The 20,837-nt window shown below is 41.3% G+C and overlaps 1 protein-coding gene across 6 annotated transcripts in view; it reads left to right on the forward strand.

The window, feature by feature from the left end:
• Mtmr3 (myotubularin related protein 3) overlaps positions 1 to 20,837 on the forward strand; it is a 124,890-nt gene that overhangs the window by 92,154 nt on the left and 11,899 nt on the right. For all 6 annotated transcript variants that reach the window (XM_028870653.2, XM_037208119.1, XM_037208117.1 and 3 more), the window contains exons 9-14: positions 2,079 to 2,192; positions 5,367 to 5,572; positions 6,275 to 6,406; positions 7,102 to 7,213; positions 19,366 to 19,561; positions 20,339 to 20,524. In XM_028870653.2, the coding sequence (XP_028726486.1) occupies positions 2,079 to 2,192; positions 5,367 to 5,572; positions 6,275 to 6,406; positions 7,102 to 7,213; positions 19,366 to 19,561; positions 20,339 to 20,524 (946 nt within the window). The remainder of the gene's footprint in view (positions 1 to 2,078; positions 2,193 to 5,366; positions 5,573 to 6,274; positions 6,407 to 7,101; positions 7,214 to 19,365; positions 19,562 to 20,338; positions 20,525 to 20,837) is intronic.

A 20,837-nucleotide genomic window follows, 5' to 3' on the forward strand; every position in this document is an offset into this window, starting at 1 on the left:
GCCTAGCCAGCAAGTGAAGAGCATGGGGTTACAAAGCTGCAAGAGCTTCACATGGAGCTTTTCTCAGAGGCAAGCTGAAGGAGAGAAAAGCCATAGGAACTTGAGGCTACATAGGCTTTGCTAAGTGGAACCCCCTTTCCCTACCCTGGAGCTGCTTACTCTCAGTGAGCAGAGCTGACTTCTGAGTAGAAGAGATATGGGGTCTGTTAGACAGTGAGCACAGAACCACCAGTTCATATGAGCAAGTCTGTCTCCAGGACTGTGAACCAGTCCTCCCACCGTTAAAGAATGAGATCCAGGTCTAGTCTTCAACCTAAAACAATCAAAAGACCAAGACGAGTGATTAGAGAGTAGTTGCCATGGTCACTGGCAAGAGCTGGAATGGAGGCACACGCCTTTAATTCCAGGACTTGGGAGGCAGAGGCAAAGTGGATCTGAGTTCAAGGATAGCCAGGACTATACAGAGAAACCCTCTCTAGGAAAACAAAACAGAAAAAATAAACAAAAAAAAATATAGCTTGAATGAGCGTTAAGTTTGTGTAACTATTCTCAATCACAACCATCCTCCTGGCTCAGTGGCTTTTAAATGTCTGGTTATCTTCTGGAAATTGAGAGCAAGGAAGAAAGAGATGTAGTGTAAAGTGATCAAATCTCCTTCTAACACATAGAACAGAGTAGGGGAGGGTGGTGAAGGTAATGATGTCTTAGTTAGTGTTTCTATTGCTAAAATAACACACCATGACCAGAAAGCAACTTCAAGAGGAAAGGGTTTGTTTGGCTTACACTTCCACACTACAGTCCTCATCAAAGGAACTCAGGGTAGGAACCTGAGGGGCAGGGACTGAAGCAGAGACCACAGAGAAGTACTGCTTGCTTACTGGCTTACACTCCATGGCTTGCTCAACTGACTACTGAACCATCCAGGACCACCTTCCCAGGGGTGACATCACCCATAGTGGGCTGGGCCCTCCCACATCAGTCATCAATCAAGAAAATGCCTATGGGCCAATACTGTGGAGGAGTTTTCTTAAGTTTCCTTCTTCCCACATGACCCTAGCTTGTGTCAGATTGGCATGAAAACTAGCCAGCACAGATGCTTTGTGAGTTTTAGTATTAATTTCCATACTGCTTTCAAAAGGAGGATTACCCAGTGATACTGCCCTGTAAATAAAGCCTGTCAGAAGTACTCTGTCCCAGGTCAACAGCCTGACTTTAGAATGTATCTGCCACCTTTCATTTTAAAATGAGAGAGAGAGAGAGAGAGAGAGAGAGAGAGAGGGAGAGAGAGAGAGAGAGAAAGAGAGAGAGATGGGGAAGGGGAAGTGAGAGACAGTGTCTTTCTCAGTATATAGTTTCTTCTGTAGTGTGTTTCATAGGGATTATGATTATTGCTTATTCACGTTACTAATTTGGCTCACTGGGATTATTACTGTGTATTGTATCAGTGTATCTCCTGGCTGTACTTGTTGCTTACAATTAGGACATCCTGGTTCAAGTCAGAGATTGAGTAAGTTAATCTGAAGAGTTCTTTGGAGATCTGAAATGGTGGGCTTTGTCTGTTTCTTGCTTCCTTTGATAAGAGCCGGGAAGACTGAAGCTAAGAGAGGAGACATAGATGCTTTTTCTGTAATTTAGCTGTCTATTCCAGTAGTTTAAAATGACACACACACACACACACATGCATACATACATGCATCAACAGAGAATTATCCTGGAGGGTGAGAATGTCCCTCAACTCTCATTGTTTTATTGCTAGATTACCAAATTCCAAAAGGTAGCGTCAGATTGAACCATCAAAGATAATGTGTATAAAATATAAGCAAAATTATGGCTGCCCATTCTGTTAAGGAAACCAAAAACTCAAATACTGCTCCCTCAGTGCTAAGTTTTTTTCTCTTGTGGTAGTTTTTTCTCCTGGCTAGAGAATGAGTACAGGGCCTTGAACATGCCGGACAGGCACCCTCACAAAGCTGGCTTTGTGGTGGCATGAACAATGCCCCCGTGCATCCCTCTCACTCCCCATCTTATTCCCTTCCCTTCCTCCTTTCTTCTCACCACCATTCTCTTCTTTCCAACAGATTATGTGGTAGCTATCCACAAGAGCTCATAGTACCTGCCTGGATCACTGACAAAGAACTAGAAAGTGTGGCAGGCTTCCGATCCTGGAAGCGCATCCCTGCTGTCATCTACAGGTAAGTAAGCCAGACCAACCCCTGATTAGGCTGGTACTACTGCCCCACCACCTGCTGCTAACCTGGCAAGTGCCAGGTGGGGTAGTGTTCAGAGACAGTCCCGGGCAAGTCCATGCTTCCCTATTGCTGAAGCTGCTGTGCCTGCAGAAAGAAATACACTAGTACTCATTGTGTCCAGAACACTAGCTGGGGGTGTGAGTGGACCCTGATGAGAACATTTTAATAGAAAAGTGTCTGGGCCAGGTGTGGCAGTACACCTTTAATCCTAGCACTCGAGAGTTAGAGACAGGTGGATCTCTGTTAGTTCAAGACAAGCTTGGTCTACATCTATATAAGGACTTCCAGGCTAGACAGGGCTATTGCACAGGAAGACTTTGTCTTTTTTTTTTTTTTTTTTTTTTAAGTGTTAATTTAAAGCTGGGCGGTGGCAGTGCACACCTTTAATCCCAGACTCCTGAGGCAGAGGCAGGTGAATCTCTGAGTTAGAGGCCAGCCTGGTCTACAAAGTGAGTTCCAGGACAGCCAAAGCTACAAAAATAAATCCTGTCTCAGAAAACTGGGGGTGGTGGTGGGGAGCATTCTTTCTTGTGCTTGCTGCATTTAATCTCAGATGTTTAATAGGGCTTTTGTGTTGAAAGATTGGTGAAACTTAGAGCTGAATGAACTATAACGGTGTTTGTAGTTGTCACTTTGACATATGGAAAGACTCTTGTTTTGAGATAGAATTAGAAACAGTGGGACTGGGTGGAAAATTTCAGAGATCCAAGGCGTAAGAACTGTACGTGATTTCTTGTGGGGAAACATGTATGAACCTCTGTTAATCCCAGATACAGACCTAAGAAATGTTTCCATCTGATTTAGCTTGCTGACCAATTGTAGCTTTTAAGGTTGCTTATAGGAACATGGGTGAGGAGTGGGTTAGAGAAACAGATGATTTGGAGATAGCTTCCCCATTGTGGTGACTCGTGAAAGCTGCATTACTGGCATTTCCTACAGAACTGTAGGCAGCCCCACCAGAGTTTTCTTCCCCAGCAAGTGTTTACTGCTGTTATACCCTTGGAGAGGTGCATATTCTTGTGCTGTGTGCATCTTAGAAGTTTTCGTCTTCCCTGCAAGAGGGGTATTTTAATTTAGAGGAAATAGCTATGTATAACAAGTGCTAAGGGGTCCAAAATTTGAAAGGGGTGGGTGAGATAAAACAGATCGACCTGACTTCCTGTCCATTCTGACTGTGGCACCCTAATTGACTCCAGTCTGTTTCTGATGAGCAGAATGAGACAGGTAATTCTTATGTTACAGCATGCTTTGGCATGTTGATGAGAGCTTCTTAACACTTTAATGTCTTTAAGTGACATTTGGAATAAAGTATATGGAATAAAAGTGTACAGTTAGGCCGGGCAGCAGTGGTACACGTCTATAATCCCAGCACTTGGGAGGCAGAGCCAGGTGGATCTCTGTGAGTTCGAGGCCAGCCTGGTCTACAGAACAAGATCCAGGACAGGCACCAAAACTACACAGAGAAACCCTGTCTCAAAAACGAAGAGAGAGAGAGAGAGAAAAAGAAAGAAAAGAAAAGAATGTTCTTGAGTGCTAACTTTATAAGTCAGTCACCTTTTTGCTCTTACACAATCATGTTAGTTTTTAGGAAGTCATTATTGTGTCTTGTAATGTTAATGGTCTCCATTTAATTTTTCTGGTGTGTATACTTTATAGATTCTTCCCAAGGTGAACCAAAACAATGGCTTAGTTAAAAACTGCCCACCAGGAGCCATTGTATTCAAATATTGAGGCTCTAGGGAAGTGTATTTCTTGTGGCATTCCTATCTGTTGAAGGTAAATTCTGATGCCCACCTGAATACAGAAAGTGAACGGGATATTTGCTGTGCTCAGTGGAACCCATTAAGCCTTCCATTTTCATCACTTTTGTTTTCTGACACCACTGGAAAAGTAGGTCACCAAATTGACCTATCACTCAAGTGGTGAGAATGACATGGGAGTTAGCAGTGAAAGCTGAAGGGATTTATAAGAATGGGAAAGCAGCTGGCTGCTGTGCCCAACAGCTGTATTAGATCAGCTGCCTGGCATTTGTGAGACTTGCTGACTTGGAGCAGAAGGGCAAGTTCTCTCATCTTCTCAGTAACGGGCTTCAGTGAATCCTGCCCTTAGGCAGAAAGCCTAAGTGTGCTATGTAAGAAAGGCTCCTTAGAATGTGATAAGACATTTAGCTTTTTCTTTTTCTTTTCTAAAATGTTATTTTAAAAAGGTATGACTTCTAGGGTTCCCCCATTCTAGAGATCCTAGAATATATACATAAATGGAAATTTTCATTTTCAGTGTTAGAGAGAAAATCAAGATTATAGTTGCAAGTTCTTGATGTAGCATGTGTTTGAACTTTATTCCATTTTTACTAGTAAATATTACAGTTCCCAAACTTTTTAATTGACATACTGGAAAACACCTGACATTTTAATAGCATCTCAGCATAGACTCTGTTTGGAAAAGGATCTGTCAGAGTGTGGTTTAGTGGGATTGTGATGTCTTCCTTCTATGAGCCTGAGGAAGGAAGCATGGCTGGGTCATTGAGTGCTTTGCCTCTAGTAAGAGTAACTTGTGACTCATAAAGGAGTCCACTGTGGGCCAGGTGAGTGTTCCAGTGACAGAGATGGGAAATGTTTGAAAAGAAGCCTCAAGCCAGCAGTAATGAGCATGGGTACTGCAGTGGGCCCTCAGAAGTGAGGCAAAGCAATTTGTTCTATAATTTAGCATCTAATGAATTGGATTTAGTATCCAAAATGAAGAATTTGTATTTAATTATTACATAGTAGAATTAGAATAGTATTCATAATTTTTTAAAAAGCGTATTTCCCAAACATAAAGGTTCAGAATATCTAAATTATGAATGTTAGTTCATTTTCTCTGAGAATATTCATTTATCATTTGTTGGTAACTTTATAGAGGGCACTATAAAGTAGGATGTAATTGAGAAAGTTATGTAGGTTTTGTTATTCATTTCTGTCCTTACTAATACTGCAAGGATTTGAAGCCAATTCAATATTTACTAGTGTCAGACTATTCATTAAAGAACTTACAATCAATTACCATACTTCTTATTTGAGTACAGAGCATCAGATGGGGGCCTTGAAATAGTAGTTATTATCTCTTGTCTCCACACAGGCACCAGAGCAATGGAGCTGTCATTGCCCGCTGCGGACAGCCGGAGGTTAGCTGGTGGGGCTGGCGAAATGCTGATGATGAGCATCTGGTGCAGTCAGTGGCCAAAGCCTGTGCTTGTGACTCTCAATCAAGTATCAGCAAGGTGTCCACTAGGAACAGTTGTCGGGACTTTCCCAATGGCGGAGATCTTTCTGATGTGGAGTTCGGTAAGGTGCTCTCTAGGCCCATGGCAGCATTTTTTAGAAGCACCTGGGAAGCTCTTCTTAAAGTGGCTTTTCCCTAGAAGACAATGTTACTTTGGGTTTTTTGAGACGTGGTTTCTGTCCTGGAATTTACTATGTGGATCAGGCTGGCCTCAAACTCACAGAGAACCACCTGCCTCTGCTTCCTGATTGCTGGGACTAAAGGTATGTGCTACCACACCTGGCTATAGAGTTTACTTTTGTAAAAGAGAATTCAGTGAGATTGTTTGAGGAGTGGCAGGTCTTGACAAAGCCCTGGAAGACCTTTTGTTTCAAGCTTGATTTAAGAGCCCAGTGCTGTCTTCTTACATGCTATCATGACAGTTGTAATGAGAACTCGGGTGGTCTCCAGTCTACGGAGAGAAGAAATACCAGCTTCTATGAAAGGACTGCAGGGGTAGAAATGGGAGTAAGAGACTGGGCAGTGTGGGTCTTCATGTGATGTGGGAAATTACTTCTAGAAAATAAATCTGTATCAGTTCTAATCAGAAGGCAAAACAGGGTAGATGGAAGCCAAGTCTGTGTACCAGGGTCTAGTCAGGAGGCTTTGTTGATTGAGTTTCATTTTCTCTGTTTTTGCTGGTTCTAATGTCTCTGGTTCTAATTTTTCACAGTTCTAGGAAAGCTAGGCTCATTTAGTTTTTACTCTCTTCTTCATGTCTGCAGATTCCTCTCTGTCAAATGCTTCAGGAGCAGAAAGTTTAGCTCTCCAGCCACAAAAACTTCTGATCTTGGATGCACGTTCCTATGCAGCAGCTGTGGCAAATCGAGCCAAAGGAGGAGGCTGTGAATGCCCAGGTGAGAGCATGATCTGCCTCTTTATAATCTGTCCTTGTCACTGCAGCTCACTCACAACCTAGACTTAATTTAAAATAAATGACAAGGCACTCATTCTGATTCTAGAAAGCCAGGGCAGCTCTTTGGGTCCTTGACATTCGTGTGCTTTGGACAAGGTGCAAATCATCTTCCTCCTCTGTGCCAATCTTTGGTGATAGGAAAGCTGGTCTTTCCCCAGGTCTGCTAGTGCTGTTGTAGAGGCTCTCAGTCTGCTCTTCTAAAAGCATTGTTGTCTCTCACAGTACATATGTGAATCTTTAGCTCCTAGCACACTTGCCGTAGACTTACTAGAAACGCAGTGGTCAGACTGGAGAGATGGCTCAGGGGTTGGGAGCACTGGCTGCTTTTCCAGAGGTCCTGAGTTCAATTCCCAGCAACCACATGGTGGCTCACAACCACCTATAATGAAATCTGATGCCCTCTTTTGGCCTGCAGGCATACATGCAGACATAAATCTTTAACAAAAGAAAGAGAGAAAGAAAAGAAAAGAGGGGTAAAAATAGAGGTGGTAGTCAACATAGAATCCTAGCGAGGTGCTCTTTCTGAATCTGTCATGCCCCTGCTGTCTGAGTGCTGCCACTTTGCTGCTGTTACATTTGCTCATGTGATCCTTATTTTGAATGTATTTATGTTTACTTTATTGTTTTTCTCTCCAGAGTATTACCCAAACTGTGAAGTTGTGTTTATGGGAATGGCAAATATCCATTCTATCCGGAGGAGTTTCCAGTCTCTACGACTGCTGTGCACACAGATGCCGGATCCTGGAAAGTAAGCCCTGGGCTTTAGTTTGTGTGCTGCTTCCCTTGTTACTACTTTTGTTCCCTCCCTCCCTCCCTTTCTTAACAAAACGACAACAAAAAACAAGTTTGGAGGTATTCTTCAGATTTGTTTTGTTTTGTTTTAGTGAACCTCAGTTATACTTTCAGTCTCTGTGGATATTCTTCCAGGCTTAGGAGCCAGGCAGCATATAGAACATGAGCTGTTGAAAAAGCAGTCTAGCTCTTCTGCAGGGTTTTTTAACTTATTTTTGAAATTAAAATATAATCACATCATTTTCCCCTTCTATATCCCTCCAACTCTTGCCATGCACCCCCAATTGTTCCCTTTCAAATTTATGACCTCTATTTTTTAATTATTGTTGCATGTGTGTATATTTCTAATTATATAAATACTACCTGCTCCATCCATTTATCGTTACTTGTATATTTGTTGTTTTAGGGCTGACCACTTTGTATTGGATAGTCAATTGGGGGCTCTTCCTTGGGAAGATGATTTCTCCCAATCTCATTACTCCTTAGTTAGCCTATAGTTCTTCGTCTAGGCTCTTCAGTCCTAGCTGATACATCTGTAACCAGTTCTGCCACAGGGCTTTAGGATGTGCAGCACAAAATAGATCTCAGCCCTCAGAACAGAAGCAACACATTCTTGTTCATGGGACTGCCCCTTTCTCTTCTGCATTGTCTTTTAGCCCAAACTGTGTAATTCTTTGGTCCCTAAACTACTATAGTAACACTTGCTGTGAATTGAGGTGTCTTACTGTAAAGTCACAATTTACACGCACACACGCACACACTCAGCACACCCTGCTTATATGTTTGATTTTCTCTCACTATAAGTATTACCCAGTTATAATGTAGTTCTTTGTCACAAGGGTGGGATCCTGTGAGATCGACCCTTTCCAAGATAGCATGTCTGTTGGTGGTATACTTGTTCAGATCTTATTAAGGCAGCCATATTGTTGAGGTCTCCTGAGTGAAACTTCTCTATCATTTCTAGGAGACACAGTCTCACAACAGATTTTCTTGTCCTCTTTGCTCCCTCTTCTACAATGTTCCCATAGTCTTAGGTGCAGGAGTTGTATTGAAGGTCTATTGATTGGTGCTAGGCACTCCACAACCAGTTGTTCTCTAGATTTGACCAGTTGTGATTAGTCCAGTGTAATAGTCTCCACTTATTGCAAAGAGAAATTCGTTTGATGAAAGGTGAAAATTCCACTTATCTGTGAGTTATTGGATAAGTATTTAGAATTCAGTTGGGAATGATGCTGGTTTAATAGTGTGGCGATTGTAGGTTCTCATTAAGGTCCATGATCTCATTAGCCTCAGGTAGGTGGCTAGTTTTCCAGTACCAGTCACAAGTTCTCTCCTGTTGAGCAGGCTTTAAGTCCGGTGGTACAGCTGCTATACTTTTAGGGATTTCATGCCATGCTGGTCATCGTTGTGGTTTACAGGCATCACAGCTGGCTAGGATTAGTGGTAGCTTCCCTCCTTTTGAAGCTTGTATAAATAACCCCTTTAGGTACTATGAAAGCTAGTCTAAGGGAGGAGGCTTTCAGGTTCAACCCATCTTTTTTTTTTTTTTTTTTAACTTGGGTGCTGAAGGACTCAAACTCAAGTTGTCATACTTGTGTCGAGCATTTTACCAACTGAGCCATCTCTCCAGTTTCTCATTATGTTCTACAAGTGTTAAACATGTTAGGCTGGTTTTGGGGTTGTTTCTTTGCTGTTTTTACACTTTAGCTTCCATTTCTAAAGTAAGTTTGTTCAGTAATAACATCCTAATTTCTGTTGCTTATTGAAAATGAATGGCTGGGTGGGACCCTTTTCCTCCTACTGGGTTGCCTCGTTCAGCCTCGATGTGATAGTCTTTTTTTTTTTTTTTTTGGTTTTTTTTTTTTTTTTTTTTTTTTTTTTGGTTTTTCTAGACAGGGTTTCTCTGTGTAGCTTTGCGCCTTTTCTGGGACTCACTTGGTAGCCCAGGCTGGCCTCGAACTCACAGAGATCCGCCTGGCTCTGCCTCCCGAGTGCTGGGATTAAAGGCTTGCGCCACCAACGCCCGGCTCGATGTGATAGTCTTACTGTAGCATGTTATGTTGTTTTGGTTGATGTCCCAGGGATGCCTGTTCTTTTCTGAGAGGAAACAGGCTGAGGATGGGGAGAGGGGAGGGAGGGGAAACTGCGCTCAGGATGTAATATATGAGAGAATAAAAAAACAAGCAAACAAAAAAAAGAATGGCTGGAATTTGCAGTGAGGAAGGTAAAGTAATACCCCCTGTGCAAGGGGATTGTTTGAATACAAGCTAAATTAGGAGTAGTGTTCTGTAAAATAAATATGAACAGATGAATATTTAAAAGCCCCTCTCTATTATTTCAGGAAGCCAGAGATGTGCCAATGAAAATAGGATTTTCTCTTTTAGGTGTTTGTGCTGAAGCCCATAGTTGTTTCCTTGAGTCCTGTCAGTAGATCCACATAATCACATCAAGTGTGTTTGTTTTGTGTTCTTAAGTGGATTTTTTTTTGTTTGTTTTTCAAGACAGAGTTTCTTTGTGTATCAGAACAGAGATCCACCTGCCTCTGCCTCTCAAGTGCTAGGACTGAAGGTGTGTGCCACCACTGCCCAGCTCATAACTGGATTTATAAAAGATTTATCAGTTGCTGCCTTAAATTCCTTGTGCTGACTCTTGGTAAAAAGTAATTAAATTGCTGGGTGGTGGTGATGTACGCTTTTAATCCCAGCACTAGGGAGGCAGAGGCAAGCGTATCTCTTTGAGTTCAAGGACAACCTGGTCTACAGACTACACAGAAACCCAGTCTTGAAAAACCAAAAACAACTAACCAACCAGCCGATCAACCAACCATCCAACCATCCAACCAACCAACCAAGAAAGTGATTAGATTTATCACAGTGGGCAGTCAACCCTGAGGATGAAGCAGTGTCCTTTGGAGAGGTGACTGTCTTAGTTAGGGTTTCTAGTGCTGTGAACTGACACCATGACCATGGCAACTCTTATGGAGGAAAACATTTAATTGAGGGGCTTGCTTACAGTTCCATTATCATCATGGCAGGAAGCAAGATGGCATGCAGACACTGGAGCAGAAGCTTGAGAGCTACATCCTGATCTATAGGCAGAGAATGAGATTCTGAGCTTGGCATGGGCTTTTGAAACCTCAAAGCCCCACCCCCTTTGACACATTTCTTCCAACAAGGCCCTAACTTATAATCCTTTTAACCCCTCCAAATAGTGCTACTTCCTAGTGACTAAGCAATCAAGTATGTGAGCCTCTGGGACCATTCTCATCTAGACCATTTCAGTGACCAGAGAACAGCTGCTTTCTTTCCTTTGAGGAGTGTCCACTGCATCTGTCACTTAGCTCCAGGGCCTAGCTAACTCTCTCCCCTAAGGTTGGTGTGAGGACTCTGTAGAGATGTGTCTTTGTCTATGTGGCTTAATTGCTCAGGATCCCTTTTCATGTAAAATAAAAAGACCAGATCAGTATTGAATAGTCGCTAATACCTCCCATATACTTAAATTATTTCTTTAAAAACTTGATTTTTGAGGTCAGAAAGAGGCTCAGTGGTTAAGAACACTTGCTGTTCTTGCAAAGGACCAAGGTTTGGTTTCTAGTATCCACATAGTGGCTCACAGTTGTCTGTAATTCCACTTATAAGGGATACAATGTCCTCTTCTGGCTTTCAGTGGAACTGTGTGCTAACACTCGCTCACATACATGCTCGCACTCCCCCCCCCCCAAAAAAAAACATGAAGTAAAAAGATAAATATTTAAAAACAAACAAAAAATATTCAGCCTCTTCCCTGTCCAAAAGAATGGAGGATTTGTTAGAGAAATAATGTTTCGTATTTGGGTATTTGAATCTCTCTTAGGGATAAAAAGAAGCTCTGGCAATGATGGGCACTGTGAGTAAGCCATCCATCTGGGGCTGTGGCAGGCTGGGAAATGATGTGGTTCTCTTCCGGTTTGACATTAGCACAGAGGAGTGCTGTGGCATCCCCTTTGGTGGCAAACTGCAGCAGAGCTTCTCTCTGGCACAGACACCACTGGCTGCTAGTTCATAAGCATTCAGTCAGGTTGAAGAGAACTCTCTGCCGGAGTCTTGTTTACTGCTTCTTCAGCTGCAGGGAGATAGTTTAATTACTCATCTCTTAAGCCTTTTGATTTATTTATTTATTTTTCCTTTTTTATTTTACAATACCAATCAGTTCTATATATCAGCCATGGTTTCCCCTGTTCTCCCCCCTCCCACCCCTTCCCCTTCCCTCCCAGATCACCCCCCCCCCTTCCCACCTCCTCCAGTACAAGTCCTCCCCGAGGACTGTGATCAACCTGGTAGACTCAGTCCAGGCAGGTCCAGTCCCCTCCTCCCAGACTGAGCCAAGCGTCCCTGCATAAGTCCCAGGTTTCAAACAGCCAACTCATGCAATGAGCCCAGGACTCGGTCCCACTGCCTAGATGCCTCCCAAACAGATCAAGCCAATCAACTGTCTCACCTATTCAGAGGGCCTGATTCAGCTGGGGGCCCCTCAGCCTTTGGTTCATAGTTCATGTGTTTCCATTTGTTGGGCTATTTTCTTTTTCAATGATTGAGTAAAACCGAAATTTATTATAAGCCATAGTCATCCTAGGGACCTCCATGCTATATATATATAGCCTCCATGGTTTTATGGGTTGTGGTCTGATTGTTCTTTATTTTATATCTAGAATCCACTTATGAGTGAGTACATACCATGACTGTCTTTCTGGGTTTGGGTTACCTCACTCAGGATGATTTTTTTCTAGTTCCATCCATTTGCCTGCAAATTTCATGCTTTCATTGTTTTTTGTTTTTTTTTTTTTTTCTGTTGAGTAGTACTCCATTGTGTATATGTACCACATTTTTTTCATCCATTCTTCCGTTGACGGGCATCTAGGTTGTTTCCAGGTTCTGGCTATTACAAATAGTGCTGCTATGAACATAGTTGAGCATGTATCTTTATGGTATGAATCAGCATTCCTTGGGTATATGCCCAAGAGTGGGATGGCTGGGTCTTGAGGTAGTTCAATTCCTAATTTTCTGAGAAACCGCCATACTGATTTCCACAGTGGTTGTACAAGTTTACATTCCCACCAACAGTAGAGGAGTGTTCCCTTTGCTCCACATCCTCTCCAACATTGACTGTCATAGCCATTCTGACAGGTGTAAGGTGGTAGCTCAGAGTCATTTTGATTTGCATTTCTCTGATGATTAAGGATGTTGAGCATTTCTTTAAATGTCTTTCAGCCATTTGTAGTTCTTGTTTTGTGAATTTTCTGTTTAGCTCTTTAGCCCATTTTTAAATTGGACTGTTCAGTATTTTGATGTCTAGTTTCTTGAGTTCTTTATATACTGTGGAGATCAATCCTCTGTCAGATGTGGGGTTGGTGAAGATCTTTTCCCATTCTGTTGGCTGTCTTTTTGTCTTATTGACTGTGTCTTTTGCCCTGCAAAAGCTTCTCAATTTCGAGAGGTCCCATTTATTAATTGTTGTGCTCAGGGTCTGTGCTGTTGGTGTTTTATTTAGGAAATGATCTCTGGTGCCAATACATTCAAGAGTGCTTCTTACTTTTCTGTTAAGTTTAGTATAACTGGATTTTGTTCAGGTCTTTGATCCACTTGGACTTGAGTTTTGTGCATGGTGACAGACAAGGATCTATTTGTAATCTTTTACATATTGAGATCCAGTTATGCCAGCACCATTTGTTGAAGATACTTTCTTTTTTCCATTGTATAGTTTTGGCTCCTTTGTCAAAAACCAGGTGTTCATATGTGCATGGATTAATGTCAGGGTCTTCAATTCGATTCCATTGGTCTGTATGTCGCTTTTTATACCAGTACCACGCTGTTTTTATTACTATAGCTCTATAGTAGAGTTTGAGGTCAGGGATGGTGATTCCTCCAAAGGCTGCTTTATCGTATAGGATTCTTTTAGCTATCCTGGGTCTTTTGTTTTTCCAAATGAAGTTGAGTATTTTTCTTTCCAAGTCTGTGAAGAATTGTGTTGGGATTTTGATGGGGATTGCACTGAATCTGTAGATTGCTTTTGGTAAGATTGACATTTTTACTATGTTAATCCTACCTATCCATGAGCATGGGAGATCCTTCCATTTTCTGATATCTTCTTCAATTTCTTTCTTTAGAGATTTAAAGTTCTTATCAAAAAGGTCCTTCACTTGTTTAGTTAGTGTTATCCCAAGGTATTTTATATTATTTGTGGCTATTGTAAAGGGTGATGTTTCTCTGACTTCTTTCTCAGCCCTTTTATCATTTGTGTATAGGAGGGCTACTGATTTTTTTGAGTTGATCTTGTATCCTGCCACTTTACTGAAGGAGTTTATCAGCTGTAGGAGTTCCCTGGTAGAGTTTTTGGGGTCACTTATGTATACTATCATACCATCTGCAAATAGTGAAGGTTTGACTTCTTCCTTTCCAAATTGTAATCCTTTGATCTCCTTTTATTGTCTTATTGCTCTAGCTAGACCTTCAAGTACTATATTGAATAAATATGGGGAGAGTGGACAGCCTTGTCTTGTTCCTGAATTTAGTGGTATCCCTTTGAGTTTCTCTCCGTTTAATTTGATGTTTGCTGTTGGCTTGCTATAAATTGCCTTTATTATGTTTAGAAATGTTCCTTGTATTCCTGATCTTTCTAAGACCTTTATCATGAAGGGGTGTTGGATTTTATCAAAGGCTTTTTCAGCATCTAATGAGATAATCATGTGATTTTTTTCTTTCAGTTTGTTTATATGGTGTATTACATTGACTGATTTTCGTATGTTGAACCATCCTTGCATCCCTGGGATGAATCCTACTTGGTCGTGATGGATGATTGTTTTGATGTATTCTTGGATTCGGTTTGCCAATATTTTGTTGAGTATTTTTGCATCAATGTTCATGAGGGAGATTGGTCTGTAGTTCTCTTTCTTTGTTGCATCTTTGTGTGGTTTGGGTATCAGGGTAATTGTAGCCTCATAAAAAGAGTTTGGTAGTGTTCCTTCTGTTTCTATTGTGTGGAACACCTTGAAGAGTATTGGTATTAGTTCTTTGAAAGTCTGGTAGAATTCTGCACTGAAACCATCTGGTCCTGGGCTTTTTTTGGTTGGGAGACTTTTGATGACTGTTTCTATTTCTTTAGGGGTTATTGGTCTATTTAAATGGTTTATCTGGTCTTGATTTAATTTTGGTATGTGGTATTTATCCAGAAAATTGTCCATTTCTTCCTGGTTTTCCATTTTTGTGGAGTACAGGTTTTTGAAGTATGATGTGATGATTCTCCAGATTTCCTCGTTGTCTGTTGTTATATCTCCCTTTTCATTTCTGATTTTGTTAATTTGAGTGCTCTCTCTTTGCCTTTTGGTTAATTTGGCTAGGGGTTTGTCTATCTTGTTGATTTTTTTCAAAAAACCAACTCTTTGTTTCATTGATTTTTTTGTATTGTTCTCTTGTTTTCTATTTCGTTGATTTCAGCCCTCAATTTGATTATTTCCTGGCGTCTATTTCTCCTGGGTGAGTTTGTTTCTTTTTGTTCTAGAGCTTTCAGTTGTGCTGTTAATTCAGTGGTATGGGATTGCTCCATCTTCTTTATGTGTGCATTTAGAGCTATGAATTTTCCTCTTAGCACTGCTTTCATAGTGTCCCATAAGTTTGGGTATGTTGTACTTTCATTTTCATTGAATTCTAGGAACTCTTTAATTTCTTTCTTTATTTCTTCCTTGACCCATTGATGTTTCAGGTGGGCATTATTCAGTTTCCATGAGTTTGTGGGTTTTCTATAATATTTGTTGTTGTTGAAATCTAACTTTAAGGCATGGTGGTCTGAAAAGATACAGGAGGTTATTCCAATTTTTTTTGTATCTATTGAGATTTGTTTTGTGTCCAAGCATGTGGTCAATTTTTGAGAAGGTTCCATGGGTTGCTGAGAAGAAGGTATATTCTTTTGTGTTAGGGTGGAATGTTCTGTAGATATCTATTAAGTCCATTTGAGTCATAACATCTGTTAGGTCCTTTATTTCTTTGTTAAGTTTCAGTCTGGTAGATCTGTCTTTTGATGAGAGTGGTGTGTTAAAATCTCCCACTACTAATGTGTGGGGTTTGATGTGTGTTTTAAACTTTAGTAGTGTTTCTTTTATGAATGTGGGTGCTTTTGTATTTGGAGCATAAATGTTTAGAATCGAGACTTCATCTTGGTGGTTTTTTCCTCCGTGATAAATATGTAATGTCCATCCTGATCTCTCTTGATAGATTTTAGTTTGAAGTTTATTTTTTTAGATATTAGGATAGCTACACTAGCTTGTTTCTTAGGTCCATTTGCTTGGAAAGCCTTTTCCCAGCCCTTTACTCGGAGGTAGTGTCTGTCTTTTAAGTTAAGGTGTGTTTCTTGTATGCAGCAGATGGATGGGTTCTGTTTTCTTATCCATTCAGTTAGCCTGTATCTTTTTATAGGTGAGTTGAGACCATTGATATTGATGGATATTAATGACCAGTGATTGTTATTTCCTGTTATTTTTTGTGGTTGTGTTGTGTTGTCCTTCTTTGGTGTATGTTGGTGTGGGATTATCTATTGCTTGATTTTTCATGGATGTGTTCAGCTTCTTTGGGTTGGATTTTCCCTTCTAGTGCTTTCTGTAGGGTTGGGTTTGTGGACAGGTATTGATTAAATCTTGTTTTATCCTGGAATATTTTGTTTACTCCGCCTATGGTGATTGAGAGTTTTGCTGGGTATAATAGTCTGGGTTGGCATCCGTGGTCTCTTAGTGTCTGCATAAGATTTGTCCATGATATTCTAGCTTTCATAGTCTCTATTGAGAAGTCTGGTGTTATTCTGATGGGTCTGCCTTTATATGTTACTTGGTCTTTTTCCTTTGCGGCTCTTAATATTTTTTCTTTGTTTTGTGTGTTTAGTGTTTTGATTATTATGTGGCGAGGGGATCCAGCCTATTCGGTGTTCTGTAAGCTTCTTGTATCTTCATAGGTATTTCTTTCTTTAGGTTAGGAAAGTTTTCTTCTATGATTTTGTTGAATATATTTTCTGTGCCTTTGAGTTGGTATTCTTCTCCTTCTTCTATCCCTATTATTTTTAGGTTTGGTCTTTTCATGGTATCCCAAATTTCCTGGACGTTTTGTGTTAGGACTTTTTTGTCTTCAGTGTTTTCTTTGACTGACGAATCTATTTTCTCTATTGTGTCTTTAGTGTCAGAGATTCTCTGTTCCATCTCTTGCAATCGTTTGGTTATGCTTGTTTCTGTAGTTCCTGTTCGTTTAGTCAGGATTTCTATTTCCAGCATTCCCTCAGCATGTGTTTTCTTTATTGTCTCAAATTCATTTTTCAGATCTTGGAATGTTTCCTTTTCTGTTTAATTGCTTTTTCTTGGCTTTCTTTGATTTCTTCCCATTTTTTTGTTCTTTTTTCTTCTATTTCTTTAAGGGAGTTTTTTTATTTCCTCTTTAATGGAGTTTTTTCATTTCCTCTTTTTTTTTTTTTAATTCCCACCCCCTTCATTTCCTCTTTAAGAAAAGTTTTTATTTCCTCTTTAAGGGAATGTTTTATTTCTTCTTTAAGGGCCTCTATCATTTTCTTAAAGTCATTTTTAGGATTGATTTCTTCTGTTTCTTCTGTCTCGGTATGTTCAGGTCTTGCAGGTGTAGAATCACTAGGTTGTGATGTTGCCATATAGGTCTTTATGTTATTGCCTGTATTTTTGCACTGGCGTCTACTCATCTCTTCCTCTGCTTGGTGCAGGTGGTGTCTTTGAGAGTGCCTCTCTTGTTCTAATTTTTAGTCTTGGTTCAATAGAAGTTCTTGGTTAATTGGTGCTATTGGGCTTTTTCTTCAGGAGCAGCTGATCTCAGTCGGTGAAGTATATACTTATGATTTTGGTGATCTGGTTTGGTGGCTGGGCAGCGCCTTCTTCTGTGTTTCCAGGTCACGTTTTGTTCATTCGCCAACTCCTTAACTGATCTTGTTTCTTCAAACTTCAAACTGTAGGGATCTGAATCCTCTCCCAGATGGATTTCAGCTGAGCGGGGTAGTCTCCAAGTTGTTGGGTTTCTCAGGATCAGCAGCTGGGCCCTGGGTTGGCCTCAGACAGAGTGTTCAGATCGTTCTGGTTCCATTCCACGGAGATAGCTTCTTCCCCAGGTGTTGGGGTTAGAGGTGTCCCGGTTCCAAGCTTTTGATTAAGAGTTTGTTTTCACTAGCTCTTTAGAGGGTAATAGCTCTGTTTCTGGTCTTTATTGTGACTGTGTTTCGGCTGCCTCCTGCTGGGCCTGCCTGCCTCTGCACCAGGCCTGCCTGCCTCTGCCTGTCACCGCTGCTGGGCCTGTCTGTGTGTGCGGGCTGCCGCCAGGCCTGTATGTCTCTGCTGACCGCCGCCTCAGGCCTACCTGCCTCTGCTTGTTGCCACTGCCATGCCTGTCTACCTCTGTGGGCCACCGCCACTGGGCCTGTATGTCCCTTTTGATTTATTTTAAGGCAAATGAGAATAAACAACTGACCTGTCAGGAAAGTGTTTTAAGTGTACCTAGGATACACTTAATTTTGAGATGGGAAGTCTCAAAATTGCATTTTACCAATGGTAAACTTAGAATTCATTAACTAGAAGGACTCTTCCCTCATGCTAGGGGCTAAGCTTGGGGTACAGCAATGATGGAGACAGTGTCAGTCTCTGAGCCAGTCGAGTTGTAAAGAACACTTAGAGACTGTTATGTTGTTGGGTGGCCTGGCAGGAAAGAGCTTAACAAAAATTCCCATTCATTCCTTAGGTTTAGTAGACCAGCTTTGTGCTAGAGGCTTCATCCAGACCTTACCTGGACAAACTCGTCTCAAAGATCCTGAACCGTTTTTATTCCTTCTCTGAGTGTTTAAATGGCTAGACTTGTAGCCTTGAGTCACAAATCTGGTCACATTTGGGAAAAATCAGAACTTGTGTTGGGGGAATGAGGGATAGAGGAAGAGATGTCAACATAGTTGGGGGTGGTGATGGAATATGCAACCTTATGCCAAAAAGACAATTCTTTTTTATTTGATAAGCCCTAAAGGATTTTTTTAAAGGGGGGGGGGTCCTTTCTGAATTCAATCTGAATTAACTCAGCGATACTATGTAGCCATTGTACCACTTTTCATGACTGTTCATCTCATTGGACTTACTTAGTTTTAGTCAATAAGTAGTAAAGACTTAACAGTGGTTGGTGTTCGGACATGGGTGATAGGTAAGGTTTGTACCATTCTTGTGTGGCATCCAGCTTACATCTCATCCTAGATGTATTTGTATGTATGTGTATTTGTATGAGGTCAGAGTTGATAATCATTAAATAGCTTCTGTAAAATCTCTTAGGGGTCTCAGAAGTGTCCATAAGATCTATTTCTTATACTGTATGCACCTGTCTAGCATTACTCTATTCACCCCACCCCCCTTTTGGCAAATTATCTGTGGAGAGCTAGGTGTGGCGGTATATATCTGGGAGCCCAGCACTTGGAGGCTCATCTAAGAGAACTGAGTTCCAGATCAGCCTGGGCTGTAGAACAAGACCCCTGTCTCAAGCTAATAAGTGTGTGTGTGTGTGTGTCTCAGAACCAGGATTGGGGTGTAGCTTAATGGTAGAACACTTAACTAACAAATGCAAGACCCTGGATTTCATTCCCACCATCGCAGGAAAAGAAGGGAGGGGGGATGGCTAGGGAAGTGGAGATACGGTTCAGTGGTTAAGAGCACATACTGCTCTTGCAGAAGACCCAAGTTTGGTTCTTAGCACCCATATTGTAACTCTAGCTCCAGGGGATATGACAGCTCTTCTGGTCTCTCTCCTCAGGCATCTGCACTCACATGCACACCACCTGCCATATACATAGTTAAAAATTAAGAATCAATCCTTTTTAAAAAGTTCCAGGTGCAATGTGGCATTGTTAATTACAGTCTTTTTTCTAAAGTTGTCCTCTCTTGATTGTGGAGCTTAACTCTCTCGTTTGAGGTTGCTTTATAAATAGACTTTTTATCACTATAATTAGAGAACAAAGGCCTTAGGTAATTGCTTTTTAATTTAATAGGCATTGGACACCATACCATAAAATCATAAACATAGTATTTCCTTATCTTCCCCCTTTTTATAGTTGGCTTTCAGCGCTTGAGAGTACAAAATGGCTCCATCACCTGTCTGTGCTCTTGAAGTCGGCACTTCTTGTAGTGCATGCTGTGGACCGCGATCAACGCCCAGTGCTAGTGCACTGCTCAGACGGCTGGGATCGTACGCCCCAGATTGTGGCCTTGGCTAAGCTCCTGCTGGACCCTTACTACCGAACAGTAGAGGTGAGTGTGTCGGAGGGAGGGAGGGAGGGAGGACTTCAGGAGAGGTTGAGAAAACTGTTAGGAGGGTTGCATGATCGGTGTGGGGACTGAAAGTTAGGCCTGTAAAAATTGCCAATTTGTTGTAATCATGCCTCCTCCCCTTAGAGCAGTATGGCTAGGTGTCTCTTGCTAGTTCATCTTGTTCAGTGGAACACGGTTTGGCTGCAAGGTACCAAGGAGACAGAAATGTTTCCTTTGCAATTTCTCTACTTAGAAAGATTTGTCTACCTCAGGAAAATGGGTTTTTGCAAAAGAATGTCCACATGCTTATGATGGTGGGTCTAGACAGGACCACACAGAATTCTGGAGAAAGAACATCTGCTGAAATAACCTCTGTGGGTTAAATATAGAAGAACAAAAGCATAAAGTGACATAAAATACAAACATCTATAAAAATTGGTGCTGGGGAAGGATTTTTACAAATATGGCTTTGTAAATGTAACATCAAATGCAAAAAATAATAAAAGAGAAATGTGGGTAGGCAGTTAGCATTTATGTAGTAAATGAGAGAGGCTTCGTCAGTGTTCTTTAAGTGAATACTGAATGGAGTTAGTGAGTTGAGACATTTGTGTAAATGGGTGTGCCATTAGGGAGGGAGCCTTTGGCTCTGAGCCTGGGCCAGAGGGACTTACCAGGAGGCTGTTAAAGGAGATTGCTGTTGGTGACATGAAGCTCAGGATGTCACAGGTGATGGATAGTACTCCACAAGTAATCTCTCTCCTTGGTGCCTCCCTGCAGGGTTTCCAAGTCCTTGTGGAGATGGAATGGCTGGATTTTGGCCATAAGTTTGCTGACCGGTGTGGTCATGGGGAGAACTCAGACGACATGAACGAGCGTTGCCCAGTGTTTCTGCAGTGGCTTGATTGCGTTCATCAGCTTCAGAGGCAATTTCCTTGCTCTTTTGAGTTCAATGAAGCATTCCTTGTGAGTTTGGACTTAATGATTCTACATTTTGGGACCCACCTACACTTAGGGGGGTGTTAATACAAATGTTCGTGGGCCATTTTCACCCAAAACTATGCATTTTTCACATTTAATTGGGAGCGACTGCTTTATTTAAAAGCAATAGCAGTTAACTGGCATTTTCTTTTTCACTCAGTGAATCTCGGTGCACCAGCTTTTCCTCCATAAACATAGTTTGTTTTAAACTTGTCTTCTAAAGTGTGTGGTCTAAAAAGTAGTTAGAAATAGAAAGAATCTGAATGTGCCCTGCTCCCCTCCAGTCCTTCTCCCATGC

This window comes from Peromyscus leucopus, chromosome 7 (assembly GCF_004664715.2).
Source record: "Peromyscus leucopus breed LL Stock chromosome 7, UCI_PerLeu_2.1, whole genome shotgun sequence".
NCBI lineage: Eukaryota > Metazoa > Chordata > Mammalia > Rodentia > Cricetidae > Peromyscus > Peromyscus leucopus.